This window comes from Pyxicephalus adspersus, chromosome 11 (genome assembly GCF_032062135.1).
Source record: "Pyxicephalus adspersus chromosome 11, UCB_Pads_2.0, whole genome shotgun sequence".
NCBI lineage: Eukaryota > Metazoa > Chordata > Amphibia > Anura > Pyxicephalidae > Pyxicephalus > Pyxicephalus adspersus.
Genome location: NC_092868.1, coordinates 27174028 through 27191720, shown reverse-complemented (window position 1 = coordinate 27191720; position 17693 = coordinate 27174028). Strand labels below are relative to the sequence as shown.

Sequence of the window (17693 nt, the reverse complement as noted above, 5' to 3'; positions counted from 1 at the left end):
CCTAATTCAACAAAGAATCAAGGATTTGTTATCAGAACTCCCCGAGAAGAAATAAAAAGCGGAGATAAGATTTTTTCTTGCGGCTTTAAGCAGTTTGTGAAGAGAGACGCTTGTATCGAGCTTCCAGGACGCAGCTTTCAGTGATCTCCACTGATGTTTCATTAAAGCCATAACACCCCTTTGTTCTTTTGGCTTTGTCCCCAGGGGGAGTGAAAAAGGGCTTTTTGGTTTTGATTAAAAAAAAAAAAGTTCAGAGAGGAGAGAGAGAGAGGAGGGAGCGGAATCCTTCCAGTCCTAACTCACCCGGAGAAGGTGGGAGCTCTTCTCTTGCTTTCCCCAGCCTGGATTACAACTTGCATTTGGATTACTGCAGCCATGAGTGAGCTGTCCCGGCCCGCTGGATTACTTGTTTTCTAAAGCAGCGACAAGGAGAGCACAGCCGGGATCTTCCTGGGAAGGTGAGTGTTCTGCGCCCGGCCGCTTCAAACTTTTCTTGTGTGCGGTGTGCCCTGCCCGGGGTGCCCGGTGTGCCAGGCAGTACCCCCCCTCTCCCGATCCTCTGCCCGGTCACTACAACATATGCAGGGCTACTTCTATGTGCGGATCTTCTCTCTATATTCCTATGTGTGATGCAAGATTAACTCCATTGCCAAGTCTCTAGATTTGTGGCTATAGGGCTAGCAGTGCTTCTGAGCAACTTTTACTACAAATTCATATTATTTCCAAAGCTGCCCCAGGTCTTCTGGCCTTGTATGGTCGCCTATCTAAGTGATTGCTGACCACTTTGAAGTATTTGCCCCTGAAGGTAGACCTGATCCACTTTACATGAATTCCCCCCAATGCTACCTCCAGGTCTTCTGGCCCTACATGGGCACCCAAGTGATTGGTGGATCTGATCAATGGAGATCCCTCATGTGATTGGGTGGCCCCAAAGATCAGTCACTGGAGGGGGCCCTGATCAACTTTACATTTCCCCAATGTTACCTCTGGCCCTGCATGGATCAGACTTATTGGTGGCCCCCAGGTTTTGGCCATAGATTTGTAGGTGATCCCATCTGATCAACTTTACAATAAATGTATTTCCCCTTATTCCTCCTCCTCATAGTTCATGGCCTTGCATACACACTTCCAAGCGATCCTGATTACCAGGCAAAGTTTTCAGGAAACTTTTTTAATGAAGTTCCCTTTTCTACCCATTAGTTCCATGCCTATGGAGGCAACACATGATTTTCCCTATAGAAGTAGTCATCCCATAAATAATGCTTACATGGTAATATAATGTTCTATGCTAAGAGTCGGGGCACTAAAATTTGTGTATGCCACACCAATAGACTAATAGTCTGTACATGGCATCCTGGCATTGAAGTGGATTTAAAATTTGAGTAGAGTAAGGAAGGGCCACTAACTCTGTTTTCATGGTTCTTTGTCACCAATAGAGAGATTTACTCTTCCTGTTGATCATTGATTATTGGACCGATATTGAGAGGAAATCCAAAATTGTGGGTTGTCCCCATAATGGGAACAGGGGGTAAATCTTCCAATGGGGCACTAATTCTGGTGACCATGGTCTAAAGCAGTGTTTCCCTTACGTGGAAGTAATCTCCTCTCATTTCCAGTTATCTCCTGAGACTGGAAGTGTAGGAAAATCTCCCCAATGTATTAAAACCCAAAAAATAACTGTACAAGGTCCTTTAACTTTCCTTCCCATGAGTTAAGAAAACATTAAGTTTTATTTTTAAACATTACACTCTGAATGATTTTAGTGTTCTTTATTATTTTTTTTTTTTGGAAATAGCTTTGTGAAATGTATGGGATCTGCTTTTGCTGCATTTCTTCCTTTGGTTAGTGTAATGGCTGTGTGATTTCTAGTATATTGCAAGTTTTGCATGCACTTTATTGCCTGATGTTCCTAGTAATCTCCAAGTGGGATGTAATGGATACAAGCATGGCGTAACCCCCCCACCATGTGTAGTCAAGTCCTTTGTAAAGTAATGAGCTGTGTTTTTGTTGTGGCCTGGAGGTTTTGATGAGTTCCAAAAGATTTCTTTTCCTGTAGAGCGGTCAGGATGGATTTTCCTAATGTTGTGCTTAGGCTAATTCTGTGTTGTGTGGATTGTTGATTATCAAAGTATGCAGTGCGTTCCAATGGAAGAGGATACTACACCCCCGCCAAGCTAAATATTTTCTGAAAGGTTGTTCTCACCTACACCACTATGGGAAATGAGAGGCATCAATTTGCAAAGAGGCTTTCATGTCCTGTGCAATCTGGAGTCACAGCAGGAGGCTATAGATGCAACCCCCTAGAGTCACGCTTTGAAATGAAGTTAACAGGACGCCAATAGAAGATTTAATTGGGGGTCAGATGTAGGTAAATTATCTCATAGCCTCAGTTTACCAAAAAGATCTAAGTCTTTACTCAGCAGAAAAAAAGTGGAGGTTGTCCATGGTAACCGGGGTCCCCCTGTCCATGGTAACCGGGGTCCCCCTGTGCATGTAGAGGCAGCCCATTCGTTTTTAAAATATATTTTGAGAAACCTTTATAATTTTTTTAATGGTTACCATCAGTGTTAAAATGCATGTTGACTTGCAGTTCCCAAAAACCCTCTGCAACGTAACCTCCATGTTACTGCGATGCACAAGTGTTCAGATTGTACACCAGGGCCTATGGAGTTCTGATTTAAAGCCACAAAATGTAAAAGCTTTGGGTCTAAAGAGTCAAATTGGCCTCAGGTTGCTATGTGCAACCACAGTTTTCTTTGCTTCTTCTTTTAATAAAAAGGCTGCAGTGTGACCTATGGCGGCTCTTGTGCTGTCTGTAAGCGAGGGGCAAAGTGGGCCTCAACTGTATAGTATTTCATGAGAATTGGTGAAATATTTCTTGCTTCCCCTATCCGCAAATGTCTGTGAACTTGTACCTATAAAAGTGTTCAAACATCTGGATATATTGGACACATTCGCTGGTATGCTAGGGAAGAGAGAGCCTTTGGCCCACCTGTTGTGAATAATTTCTCTTGAAAACTCTACAGGGCGACGGGGTATGGCGTAAGTCATGTTGAAAAGGAGGAAAATGGATCCCAGATGGCCATTTACTTGTAATAGAAACGTGCAGTTCCGGAGGAGTTATGGGCTGCAGTCTAAAGTGGATTCTTCCCTTAATGCACACTTAATGATTCCCAATAAACTTTCTGAAGCCAAGAGCAAAAACACATTTTCACAAATGAAAGTTGTGTATGTTTTTATCCTTCACGCTTTGGTGTACAGACTGCAGAAATATCTTCAGCAAACATCTTCTGTGATTTGGCATCTTATTGGTTGTAGCCATATTGGGGTGAGGATACAGAAGTAAGCAACATCAATACTGGGTGGTCAGCTTGTTGTTTGACATTTTTTTCTACAACCTCTATTTATAAATCTGCAACTTTATTTTCGCTTTATTTTGTTTAGTTATTAGTGGTAGTAGATAGGTCAGGGGCCATAGCCATAGGGAATGGGGGCAAAAGTGAAGCGCAACATTACCAACTTGTGATTGCATTATGCCTTTTAAGTTTTTAATGGGAGTTATAAGACTCTATAGCTGATGTGGCATACAATCTCTTCATATACAGTTCAGTCCAATGGTTCCTTTGTATGTAGACCAAGCATCCTGTTAGTTTTTAGGAGCACCCACTCCAAAATTGACATTTTGGCCTTTACATTGCCTTTTATTCATCATATCTTAGAGACCACAACTGCAATCCACTCAGCAGCCTCATTCTGTTTACTCTTACTCTTTTGATTGAACTTTTTTTATTCATATAGGTGTGTCTCCGGTGCTTTCATACAACTATGATAAAGTTGTGACACTGTTCACTTTAAATTTGTTATTTCATCAAACTTGGCATGAGTCATTTTACTGACATGTAATTCCTTTTATCAGACAGTTGTCACGACTTCTGGCAGCCATGAGTTCTGCTGGGGTGCTGACCTGCATGCCGGACTCAACGCAAATCTTCAGGGAGACTTCTATGCGCCCACCAGTGCCAGGCCAGGAAACAAAAAACTATAAGGTAAGCTTTTATTCCATTTAGAGACAAACTTACCCAGAAGTCCATGCCTAATATTCAGTAGCTTTTATATTGGACAAGTTAACATTTACAAAAATATCCGTGCCTGTTCTGGGCAACCTGTTTAGTTTCTATATAGAATTAAAAAACTTTGTTAGGGCATTGTAGATAACATCAGTCATAATGTAAACCTTTAGGGCAAAAAAGTAATAAAATTACATTTGTAATGAGACTATTTACTTTTTTTTTTTTTTGTAAAGATATTGACCATATGCTAACCATTTCTTTGTTTCTTTCTTTCAATTACTCAAGACTGAAAAATATACTATGGAGCCACAATATTTTGAGCTACAAACTAAGCACAAGCAAGAGTCCCTTAGGGAGGCTGAAGGTTGTGTTGACAATGACACGCGCTTCTCTCGATGGGGCAGATCCCTCAATCTTTTATTGGATGATCAAGATGGTGCTACACTTTTTCGGATGTACCTGGAAGGACAAGGCCTGGTGGATCTTTTAAGCTTTTGGTTTGCTTGCAATGGTTTTAGAGCCATGGACCCAGCAGAACCCAAGACTTCAAAGACGGCCAAAGCCATATACCGTTGGTATGTACAAAATAGCCAAGCTGTTTCGGGACGTTTGAAGCCAGCCACAAGGGCCCAAGTGAAGGAATGTGTTAAGAACCAACAGTTGAATAGAACTCTGTTTGACCAAGCTCAGCAGGAGATTCAGAGGGCCATGGAACAAGAGGCCTTTCCTTCCTTTTTGCAGTCTGATATATGCAAGGAATACGCTCACGCTGTGGAGGACAGTCCCACTCCGGATAGCCCTGGGCCTGGTCTCCCAACTTTGGCTGAGGATGAGGAATTTGGCGGGTTCCACCACTATAGTGTTGGCTTGGGAGCATTGAGGAAACCAAATCGTGCCTTCTCACGCTTGCCACCTAGAAACCAAAGGTAAGTACCAACCAAACGTACAAGTACCCTCAACGTCTGCTTCTATGTTTTTAGCTATTTGTTAATTTTTTGCATTTAAGAAGATTGTTTTTAGATGATGATGGGTTAATTTTTTTTTCTTTTCCTTCAAGCTATTTTGTTTGTTCTCCAGCACTTTTTCTTCATTTTCTTTGTTCCTCCCCTCCTTGTGTTAAAGGTTAACTTAGCTGTTATTCCTTTCCCTGAGCTCACATATCTTTGATGTGAACAAAATCTCTCCCTGCTCCAGAGATCAAAGAACCATATCCATGAAGCGGGCCGGTTCTTTTTTTCTCCCTCTATGCTTCCCCCTCCCTCCCAAGATGCCTTGCTGTTTCAAAGCCTTCTTATCTTTATAATGACTTTTTTTTAAATAACAGTTATTCTTTTTTATGGCTTATACTGGATTAGATAGTAAATCTGTTAGAACCATCAGTTTAGAAGATATATCTGAGCTTTTTTTTTTTTAAGTTGGCCAAAACATATTGCTAAAAAAAACTGCAAACAGCCAAGTTCCCTTATGGAAAATGTCTTTTTTTTTGCCCGACAATAATAAATACAGAGGATTTGATACACAAAAAAGTAACATCTCAATAAATAGCTTTCAATGATGCTAAATAAGTGCCAGGGAAATATGGAAAATTTACATGGCCATTAATACTATTGATGGCTTGTTTTTTTAATTTGAGCTTATGTAGAGACAGTGTTACATTTTGGTATGAGTGCCAATTGGCCCTATGTGTGCCAAGTTTTTTTCCTTTGGCAGAGCAATAGCCTCTTTACATCTCATGCATTTCCTTATGTGTCTGGACCCCTCTCTGTGGTTCCCCTATAAGACACAGCCGAGGAAAAACGCTGTACAGCATTAGATGTAGGATCTGACACTTCCCAAAATGTTAAGATTCTTTAGGTGGCCATAGCTTTTGATCTCATCGATAATTGGAAGAAGGGTTGGCAAGGCTAGTGGGTTCAAACCCAAGTTTTGCTTTTTGACGTTTTCCTTGTTTTTGATGATTTGGGAACAGAAATATTTTAATGCTGTGGTAAAGCTTGGTTTGTGTCTTGGAAATGTTTTTAATTTTTTACTAATTTTACTTTTAAACTCTTCTAGTATTTCATTTATTGCTACCTTTTTTTTCAGATCCCATCTGCGTAAGACTGAACCCGTCTATCAGTATTTTGCCCCCGCTGCAAGTATCAATGACAGCGAGATTTCAAGTGATGCCCTCACAGAAGACAGCATGTCTATAACAGATGGTAGTGTGTAAGTATTTGATTGTAATATAACAAGAACAAATGCATACTTTCTGCTATTGCCTGATGTTCTTTTAATATTGGAATGATGGACCTAATGTTGCTTTCATAACTCTGTGTTTTGGCTTATGCATGTTCTAAAAACGGTTAACATAACATGAAGGGAATAGTAGCATCCCAAAATAAAATACTTGAGTTAGAAGAGAAATAATAATTGCACGTGCTTGGACACGTTTAGATGCCTTTGGCAGGTGGTCATGCAGGCCTTAGTTCTTTCATCATGTAGACTGCCAGAGGGTACAGGTCAAGAAACACATGGCCTCTTGCTTTTTATTTTCCTATTGTTGAAGACAATGCATGGAATTTGTTGCTCACTGCAATGATGTTGCCAAGTGCATTACTCCAATTAGAGGTGTTTGGTTCTTTTAGCTGTGAAAATGCCAATCATAACTTGTTCTTTGTACACACTAGAAGCATCTTTGATGCAAGTTTCTGGAAAATACTGTTACTCTGGAATATAGATTCTGTACAATACCATTTCTTAAATGACTTCAGCTCTGTATGGCAAGGTTGTGGCTTGTAAAAGGCTAAATAAAGCTTTGACTGTGCTGGTGGTGTGTAAAGTTTAATAATTAAGTTGAATAGACTGTCAGTACATGTTTTACTTATTTTATATGACTTAAAAATTATCCCTAATCTTACCAACAGAGATGGAATTCCACCATACCGCTCCAAAAAGCAAAGGGAAATCCATAGAAGTGTCAGTGCCAATGGACAAGTGCCTCTGCCTTTTGTTCCTGTAAGTATTTTGTGAAGCGTTTGTATAGATGTGTAATGAAAGCCAACGCAGGGTGTACCTTCCATGTCTCTGTTGTAAAGCTGGGTGAAATTTTATGTGCTCAACCCAGACATTTTTTTAAGCTGGGTGGGAAGAAATTGTAGGCGGGTGGCAGCACCTGTATTGTGACCAAACGCTTCAGTAACCACCCAAAAACAGCCGGGTTGGTGCTAAAAAGTGTCGGGTGGTGCGCCCAGCTAAAAGGGCCTGGGGAGAACCCTGCATATATATATATATCTCACTTACAGTACTTTGTGCTGATTTGGGCGGAAGTGGAAGCCCCATGGACATTTGGGCTTAGACAAAGACTAGTAAACTGATTTGAAGACTAAATCTGTTTTAATATACATTACTACCCAACCCTCAGTAATATTGGCTTAGATACTTTTTAGACCCTGACAGGTTCACTTTAGGGTACCATTCTACTCCTATGACTTATACAAAATGCCAATCATTTTGGCTTTTGTTCTACAACAGTAATCTGTAATTAGGTCATCTAAAAACTGTCAATCTGGAAAACCACTACTAAGCTTATTTATTAAGACAGCGCGCAGTAATCATGACACTAAATAGAGTTTTGCTATGGGTTAATTTGTTTTATCTTTGCACTGTCTTTCTGTATAAACCTATTGAATGTCTATATAATAAAGGAATGTAACATGGATTTTTCATATGTAGTATCCCAGGGATACCTGTCAGATTTTTGTTTCTTGAAAAAGTAATTCTCAATGATTGTTGTGGTTGTGTTGCACCACTTTGGTTTCCTATATTATGAACATATTTTCTTGTCTGAGGTGAGTTTATTATTGCAGCAGCCGGATTATTTTCCCTCAACATTTTCTTTGTTCTTACAGAGAACTATGCGCCCACCAGCTGAAATGACGCCAATGAACCCTGCGGAATTTGCTGCAAAATTAACGCTAGCTTTGGAAAAAGTTAAAAAACAAAGAGAAGCCGAAGAAAAGCTGGAAGAAAGGCTGCAGAGGTTGAAAGAGGTAAAAGTCTTAGAAAACTTCCAGGAGGGAGGCAGTAGTTATCAGCACCAGCAGAAAAATGTCTGTGATCGTAGCGCACACCTGGCATTATGACAGGTGACACGTTCAGGCATGCAGAATTGTAGAATGCTACTGGAGTCGCCTTTGGCAAGTTTTGCCCTAAAGATACAGGAGCTTTAATTACTTTGTACTCTTCAAAAGGCAGGCTAGAGACTGATGGTGTGACTTGGCTGAATTATGAAAGAAAAATCAGGGCAGGAATGTTAAAAGAAAACAACATTTTAAGAAAAATGCTTTTTGTCCTAACAGGAAGAAGAGAAGGTGGAATATGATATCCCTCCAACTTGCCAAGACCCTGTGCCAGCTGCTTCCTTTGATGATGACCCACAGTCTATCCTGGATGACCACGTATCAAGGGTCTTGAAGACGCCAGCAAACATGTCTCCTATATCTCAGTCCCCCTTCATTCAAAGAAAAGCCAAAGATCAAGCATCCTTTGGCAAATGTCAAAGCTTAACTTCCTGTCACTTAAGGCCAAAAGCTCCCCCAGGAATGGAGGCGCCTGTCACACAGAATGTAGAACAGCACAGTTCTGTAAGGTATGTATGCCCCTGCCAGTGAGCAGGCCCTGCTCTTTTGTATATCCATCATTTTGTAAGGTTGGACTGTTTCTTTTATTTTTTTGTGTGCTATACTAATTCTTATATTTATGTGCTTTGTTTTTTAGTTCACAAGGTACACGAAGCTTCAGAAAGCCAGAAGGCTGTGTCACGGCACACAAGCCGGAAGAAGGTAACTCTGCTGTTGGACTGACCACCCCACTTTCTGCCGAGCAGGAGGTAGAACGCAGCCACAGTGTCTTGCAGTGGGTTCTTGAAAGTGCCAAAATGATGAAGAAACATCATCGTGATGTTACCAAGTAAGTTTACATATTCAGTAAATGATTTGCTATGTGTTGAAGCCAGGACATATATTGCAAATGCTTAATATGGGATGTCGGTCATGGTAGATTGAGTTGATTGCCTGACTGCTAAAAATTGCTAACCAGAGTAATCTAATTTTTCTGCAGTGTAAACCACTGTCCAGAGGTAAAGAGGACGACACACCGTGCAGTATCCCAACCAGCCCATCTCTTCCTGCAGGATACCTCTATGCCACCTCTTAATGCTCCTAATACTCTCGACCAACTGGAGGAAGCTCGCAGGCGCCTGGTTGAGGAAAAGCGAGTTCCTAAACTTCATAAAAACAGGTAAATATTGAATTGTTGTTCATAGTCATTGAACACCATTGTAGTGAAAAAGCAACTGAATATGTTGGTCCTTATAAACGATATTAAAAAATGCCTTGCAGTTAGGAAGGGATGTCTTTATGGCAGACATGCATGAGAATCAAATGTTGCCTAACTTTTTAAGCAAGCAAGCTTATATAATGTCTGTTTGTCTTGAAGGTGTGTGCAGTCTGCAACGCTGAAAGAAAAAAGCAAAGCTGCTGAGTGTATCTCTTCAGGCTTCTCCACACTGAAAATGTCAGAAGAGTAAGTACTTTGTTTTTAACCATGTCACTTCTGTTCTAAAGCAGTTGTTACCATTGTGCAGAAATTCTAGGATAACAGTATGTGTGCTTTTTATTTATTATGCTTGTGTTTTTTAATGCATTGAGCTCCTTGCTCTTATGAATGGACCTTGCCGTCCTTGCTTGATAGTTTTGAAGTACAGAGGTGATCAAAGACTACTGCAGTATGATGTGTAATGCTGGCTTCAAGCCCAAACGTGCATACAGTGACACTTGCTGTAGCACCTAACTTGAACCTTGGAGGGAGGGGGCTAAAAATAAAATCGGGAAGAGTTTCGATTTGTGAGTATAATTTTCAATATGCAACGCCTCCATATAATGTTGGCACTGCATTATGGGATAGCGGATCATGAGCCGGAGCTTATGTACCAGGTTAGAGGGCTCATAGAAACTTGAAGACAATTTTCTCCCCATGAACTAGAATATTGTGTGTGGGATACCTAATTTATAATCTTTTCTTTTGTAGGTTAAAGTCAGCTAAAAAATTGAGCTGTGATCAAGGACAAGGAGGTTTAGCGATTGTCTACTACTTCTGTGGAGAAAGAATCCCCTACATGATTCGAACAAAGGAGCCAAGCTTAACTTTGCAAGAATTCAAAGAGCTGCTGAGCAAGAAAGGAAGCTATAAGTAAGTATCAAATCTGCAGTCTGTGTTTTTTTTTTTTTATGTGTTAATGGTTCGGAGAGGAAAACTATGTATTTAGCTATGACAATTCATCAAAATCCCCTTCAGTGGCAGGGTAATGAAAGCTGACCGCTGATTTTGATGTGGACTACAGTACACTTATGCCTTAGTGTGTTAGTCAACATGCTGATTTGAATAGCAACATTTTTCACAGCACTGTTCTGTTTGAGTTGGAGTCTAACCGCCTGCTTATCATTTTCAGATATTACTTCAAAAAGGAGAGTCAGGAGTTTGAATGCAATGCTGTATTCCAAGAGATCTCTGAAGAGGATGCCATACTTCCGCTCTACGATGAAAAAATAATCTGCAAGGTGGAGAGAGTATGTTGAATGTACACTTGATGCAAGTTAATAGCATTTTAGTGCTGCTTGTAGATCTGAAGTCTTGCTGGGTAATGGAAAATGCAGTAAGCTGAACAAGATGGGAGCAGAGACGGACAAAATGGATGAAGCAAAGTCTAATGATCTTAAAGGATCATCGGATAAATGGAGTGCCTGTCCAGAGAAAAGGGAGAAAGAAAGTCGTCCAGTTGGTTGTTGCGCAGGGATGCAGTATGTGAAGCAGAAATTTGTGATCTTGTACCATGGATAACTGTACTGCATTCTGCTTTAACAAAATCTGAACTTTATATAGAAGTACAAGCATGTTATCCAGGTGCAAAAAGTGGAAACACTTTCTGAATGTTAAGGCCACTAAGTGTATTCAGGTACATTATATGTACATATTTCAGTGTATTTATATAGCACATAGTTTTTTTATTATTATTTATGGACATCCGTGACTTTTTAATACAAAATAAAGCATTTCTGGCTATTACCACTATGAAATCCAACATTACAAGTTCATGGATATTCAAACACCCTTCCTACAGAACCCGAAGAGCTGAATGTCAACAATCAAAAAAATCATGGACCTTTCCAAGGGGGAAAAAAACTAAAGTTTGGACACTAAAAGCTTTCTTGTATATTCAGCTGTTGTTGAATATTGATACATTGTGAATAATTGCTACTTTAGGAATACCCTTTTACTTCTGTTATTCAATCTATGCAAAACAGTTGATCCAAATGCTGCTAATTCAGTTTGCTGGAGGCATTCTTGTCTTATTTGTAAAGCAAGAATTCACAGCCATTACTGATCGGAGGGATGTTGACATCTGAGCTTTTTACTTTGAAATCTATTTAGATTTTTTTTTGTAGCTTAATTTACATTGTGGTACTAGTTTTAGAGGTATAGAGACTCCTGTGTCTGTTTGCAGTGGGAGGGTCTGATCAGTTTCTCCTTAGATTTGTTCTGTTTTAGGAACATATTTGACTGTTTATGTGAAAATTATTTTGGATCCACCAGAGGTTGCATTAAATTTGTAGGTTCCCCTCCCCCCCAACTGTGATCTTGTTGAGCTGAACATATGGACAAATATAACTAAAGCCATAGTAACGAATTATTTTGCTCTGTTTTAAGGGTTTTATATTCTCCCTTGATTATCTCAAGGGTTTTATTGCCTTCTGTATATATTGTCAAAGCACAAAAAGAAAAACATGCATTTTTATTTAAGCAATAATAAAAGTCTGGGCATTGTAAAGGTGTTTAAAGCCTTTTGCATACTTAGGAGAAGCTCTTCCTAAAGTTTGTGCTTGACAATTATTTGTCTAGCACCAGGCTGTCCATCTCTAAATTACTTTGTATCCACACAAAAAATTTACTGCATTTGCATTGATTTGCTTATTGTGGTAAATTCAGTGTCCTTGCAACTACTGTTAACACAGTGCCTGTGACCCTGTATTTTGAGCTCAATCCATCCTCTTCCAGTGTACCATACAGGAGAAGCACTGGAACCTTGCCTTTATAAGAGCTTTTTTCCCCCCCTAGTTCAGACTCTCAAAGCTTTTTCTCTGACTGGGATATGGAATCATAAAATATTCAATAGTGCCATTTTTAGCTACATTCTGTCAGTGTAGCAAAGGTACAGAAGTCCTTAATATTCATAATGGTATACTTGGAGGATCTTAGCAGACTGAGTTGGACAGAACTCAGTAATAGGTGCAAGTTTCAGTTTTAAAGTGAGGGTTTGGAATTTTCGCATGAAACCACTTAAATTCAGTCTTGTAAAAATCCTTGTATGATTGGTGCCTGGTGGTCACATAATTTTCCATGTCTGGAGTTTTGGCAATGCAGTAAAACTGATTTGTGGTGCAGTACTTGCCATGTAACCAGTGTTTTCTTGTCAGATCCCTGGAAAAGTTGAGTGTGTTGACCCTTAGAAATATAATGAATTCCATATCTGTCTTGGAAACCTGGGATTCTAAACAAGCAGGTGAATACACAGTTTTGATTAGAACAGACTGGAACAACTTATTACGAACTTAACCAAATATGATCATCTGTCCTCTCTTTGGTTTCCAATAAACTGCCACTACAGTACTGAACTTCTCCCTTTATAGCTTATCTGACAGCCCAAATCTAAAGTTTGCAGGACGAAGGGCAGATTACATTGAATTTCTCTATACAATCATAAATGTAACCAGAGGAAGAACAGTAGCTGATTTTTTTTTTTTTTTCCCCTGTTTATTCCGTGCATGTCATGCCTAGACTAGTCCTCCAGAATATTCTTGCAGTGCCATATTCTGGTATATTCTACACAGCAGTGCTAACCGTTTGGAGGCATGCAAGTCGGAGTAAACCATCAAAAGTGGCCTAAAAATTCTATACTTTTCTGTCCGAATTTATTTTATTTCAGCAGCTGGAAAGTGCAATTAGGCATAATATAGAATCAGTATTTTAAAAAATATGCCATTTTCTGTCTTTTTGCTGACTGCATTGATGGCCTATGGATTCATCTGTTACCACAAGATGAACTTTAAATCATAATGCAAACGTCACTGGTTGAACTAACTGTCCACAAACGTTATACATAAATAGATACATGTTTTTTTTCCTGCAATGCAATTGTAAATATTTTATATAAGATAAAGAGAAGTATTTAATTCATAATAATTAAGTATTGTTATCATCTTGGTAACATGGTTTCCAGGATAATATATACTTGTCAACACCTGTTTTAAAGGTGTTAGGAAATCCAATCAGCTGTTACAGGTAAACTCAAAAAAATCAATGAATACCTGCAGCAGCAGATAACAATGTGGTAGCCAATCATTTGCCAGCAGTTTTATACAGTAATTCATATTTTTATATCTAATTATATACACTTGTATAAATATAAATACATTGTTTGTTTTATATATTTCAGAGTGATTAAGGTGTATAAAATTAAAAACATTTTCCTATTCTACAAAATGTAAAAATGAGCTGAAATAAAAGTTATATTTTTTTTGAAACTTTCCTCTGCTTTTGATTTTGTTGTGTATGAATCTTTGGAGGGAAAGCTCCAACTTTAACAAAAGTGATTGCTGAACTGATGGAATCTTGTTTCTAAAAGTATTGTTCACCCTTTGGTTTTGTAACTTGTGTATACTATGGGTAAGGCAAGAGCTGTGTGAATTTTAGCAGTGTAATCCTGCTACCTAAATCTCAAATTACTTATTGCAAAAAGAAGTGACTGATTACAAATGCAACCAGTAGCACCTCATGATAAGATATACACAAGTGGTATGTAGCAGTATATGGCATGATCACATAATCTCCAATGATCCCTACTGTATTGCTCTATTGATGAGCTCTCTGTTAGTGATCAGTTGCACGTGAAGTTTATGTAAACCCCATTACATATTGGGGGGGGGGGGGCAGAAGAGGTTACACCTGCTAAACTCCCCTCCAGTGCCATGTATCTCAGTGATAAGGTCTTCCATAAAATATCTCGAATTTTGGCAAACCGTCAAGCCATCGCGCCTGAACTTTTGGGCAAATGAATGGACCTTACATCAGAATGGCATTATTTTGGGGCAGTCCTAAAAATGTGTAATGGGGTGCCACATTCTGTCTTGCAGTGCCAGCTTCTATCGCAGGCCTCCAAAAAGGTGTGGAGTAAGAGAGGAACTTGATATCAGTGGGATATTGTAATTAGTTTCCACAGCTAATAGAAGAGCAGTGGGTATTGTAAAATAGAAGATTTTTGTTCTTGGGTGAAGAGGACACCATTCCCATTGGTGGTTGGCATATTTGCCAAAAAAACGATATGGAGATGGATAGCATTTTGGAGCCTGGGAGGCAGCGACCAAATAATGGGAATGTGCCTTTTTTTCCTAGCAGAGGAGATTTTGTATTCTGTTTAATATGGGGCGGTTGGGCATATTATGTTTTAGATAGGTCTTTGGGTTCTTAGATTGTAAGCTCTCCTGAGCAGGGTCCTCTACTCCTGTTTCATTGTCTGTGTCAGGCTCATTTACAACCCCTATTTAAAGTACAGCACTGCTTAATATGTTGCCGCTATATAAATACAGTTATTAATAATAAGAAATTTAATATGAACCCCTAGGTAGTGGATGTCACTTTCTGCCCAACAAAACAAAGAAGAGTGACAGACTGAGTGTGGGATAGTAATGTTCATGTCTTCAGATTTCTGAAAGTTTTTTATAAGATTTAAAAAAAAAAAAAAAAAAAAAGTTGTTCCCTAAATTAACAAGTGTAGATTATGGACAGGTCCATCAAAGATTTTAGTGGGGGCAGGGTCCTCTCCTCCTGTGTCACTGTCTGTATTCGTCTGACATTTGCAACCCCTATTTAATGTACAGCGCTGCGTAATATGTTGGCGGCATATAAATCCTGTCCAATAATAATAGTAGAAACAAAATTGGGTTACTATATATGTATAAAAATATTGTTCAGAGTAAATAATTTTCTTTTAGAGGCATGCTGCAAGATTGCTATTCAATAAACTATCCTTGTAGCAGTTGGAGGATACCCTTCTTGCACCAGTAGGGCTGAATAAGTTTAAACTTTTTTAGCAAATTTTTCTTTCAAGTTTAGCTAGAAAAGCAGCCAATGAGAGCATCACAGCTTTTTAGAAAATATTTTTCATAGCAAACAATGAGAGGTCCCACCCGTGTAAAATGCACCATATACAATATTATATGTTCCTGAAGTCACATTTGCTGATTCTACCTGAATTCCACTTGAAATGGGGCTATTTCTGCTATGTAAGTGCACCATACACTATGGGACATTCAAGTAAAATATTTGCTTAGTAGAATAATGTTTTTGCATGATTCTATTAAAATTCTTATTTAAATTCTAAATTTTATTTAAAAGACCTGATTCCATCATAATTTTATTTTAAAAATATTTTTTTTGGGGCCAACTTTAGTTAACTTTTTTTGGGGGGTCTGTATCCCATCATACAGACCCCGGGCACTATTCACTGTCACTTGATCGAAAAAATTTAAATACTAGCAGAAATTAAACCCACATTAGTCACCTGTCCCCAATCCCTATAAGGGTGCCCTTGTTTGTCTTCCTGTAGAGGATCTCCACCCATTTTGATGGGCCAGGGTGACATAACTCCGCATGGGACTTCTCTTATTCCTGGCCCGTGCAGGGGAAGCTGGGTATCATGCTAATCAAAGCTGACACTGCGCTCAGCTTTTTGCCTGATATGATACTGGAGGGATTATTGCTGAAGTGATATCACCTGTCCCTGCCTGGTCAAGTTGGGATTGGTCAAAATTGTAGCAATTTGATGAACATTTAACCAAAATTGTATTAGAATTATGGGCTATTTGCATTTAAATAGATTTAATTAATAACAGGTTTAATTATTAATTAATAATTATTTAACAGGTTTAATTATATCAATATGTCTTTTTTAATGGATCTTGGCATATCTACTCAAAACAACTAAAGTGGATAAAGTAGAACTAAACTACATTGCGTGCATGATGGCCAACATCAAGAAGCCACAAAATGAAGACATTGGGGCTGATTTAATAATGCTCTCCAAGAATGGAGAAGAAAAACTATCATGGGAGAACCTGGGCAATCCAGTAAACCGGGAATTGATCTGGTCCAGGATTAGAAACACCTGCCAAATAGCAAATAATTATTTTTAAAAAACTGTTGAAAAACTTCCTGCAACAGGATACAACTTTTTTTTTTTTTTTTATCTTTTCTGCTTTATTATAGAACTTTGTTAGAGTGCCTTTCCACTTCACAGTTTTTTCATCCCTGAATTCTGTATTTTGAGTTTCCATTTAGGTAAATTTAAAGAAAAAAATACCTTCCTGAAACAATGAAAGGCTTGGCTTAATGGTATTAAATGGATCCTGTAATGGAAGAGCTTTACTGCAGTGCATGGGACCATAAAGTCCCATTGTTAGGAACTTAAGCCACTCCTTTGTATGAGACATTATTACTGTAAGTTTCTAAATTAGCTTTCCTCTAACACGTTCATATTAACCTCCCCATTATACAGCAGTCGCTTGTGACAGCTGTCTGCTGCAAAGGAATTCAAGCATTGACCTGACTGGCAGGATATACGTTTAAGGTGCCAGTGATTGTCATTACTTTCCTTTACTGGATAAGCAGCTTATGCCATAAATATTCTATATTAAGTGTTCTTATCTATGCTGGGAGTACAAAAATTCAATTACACCCGCCCTAAAAATCCTCTTAAATGGTGGATTGGAGATTTGTCTCATGCAATCAGTCATTACCTTCAGGTTTCTGGCTGTATTTATATAATTAAAGGATAAATTCAGGAACACCGACATGTTAGTGTCCTATTTATGTTATTGATTGGTTCCTGGGATCCAAGCTTTTTCTGGGGTTTATGTTCCCACAGTCTCCAGTTATAACTTCCCCCACCTCCTAGATTGTAAGCTCTTCAGGGCAGGGTCTTTTCCTCCTCCTGTGTCACTCTCTATATTTGTCTGTCATTTGCAACTCCTATTTAATGTATAGTGCTGTGTAATATGTTGGCGCTATATAAATCCTGTTTATTATTATTATTATTAATAATAATAATAATAATAATAATAATAATAATCGTTTAATACTTTTTTAAAGGTTATTTCTAAACTCTGGGTAATAAAACTGCAGTCCAGCAAATAGCTCTTTACAGAGATGAATGGCATAAATTACCTGGCAAAGGAATTTTATCCATCTTTTGTCCATAACGTCTTCAGTTTACTCAGCCCTTTCCTTAGTCTCTGAATGAACAGTGAAATGAGAAGCAGAATACTGATGAATTTATATCTGCAGTATGAATTCATATCACTGCAGTGAAAATCAGGTGAGTCAAATATGCAGGCCAAAAAACAAAAGTCCCTTTTTGCACACTTGTTCTGCACCAATAACCCCAGAAACTAAAACCAGAAGATCAGTAGGCGATAAGCATTTGCAAAAAGAACAGTCAGCAATAGTAGCCATCATATTTCTGTCATACCA

At 38.7% G+C, this 17693-nt stretch overlaps 1 protein-coding gene across 1 annotated transcript; it reads left to right on the top strand.

The window, feature by feature from the left end:
- The first annotated feature begins 318 nt into the window (after window positions 1-318).
- On the top strand, window positions 319-13690 carry LOC140340693 (axin-related protein-like). Its single transcript, XM_072426044.1, has 12 exons — window positions 319-458; window positions 3917-4046; window positions 4356-4996; window positions 6156-6278; window positions 6977-7067; window positions 7961-8101; window positions 8411-8700; window positions 8829-9020; window positions 9171-9350; window positions 9549-9635; window positions 10140-10301; window positions 10561-13690. The coding sequence occupies exons 2-12, from the start codon at window positions 3942-3944 to the stop codon at window positions 10685-10687; spliced, it is 2139 nt and encodes a 712-aa protein (XP_072282145.1). The 5' UTR covers window positions 319-458; window positions 3917-3941; the 3' UTR covers window positions 10688-13690.
- Window positions 13691-17693: the final 4003 nt, after the last annotated feature.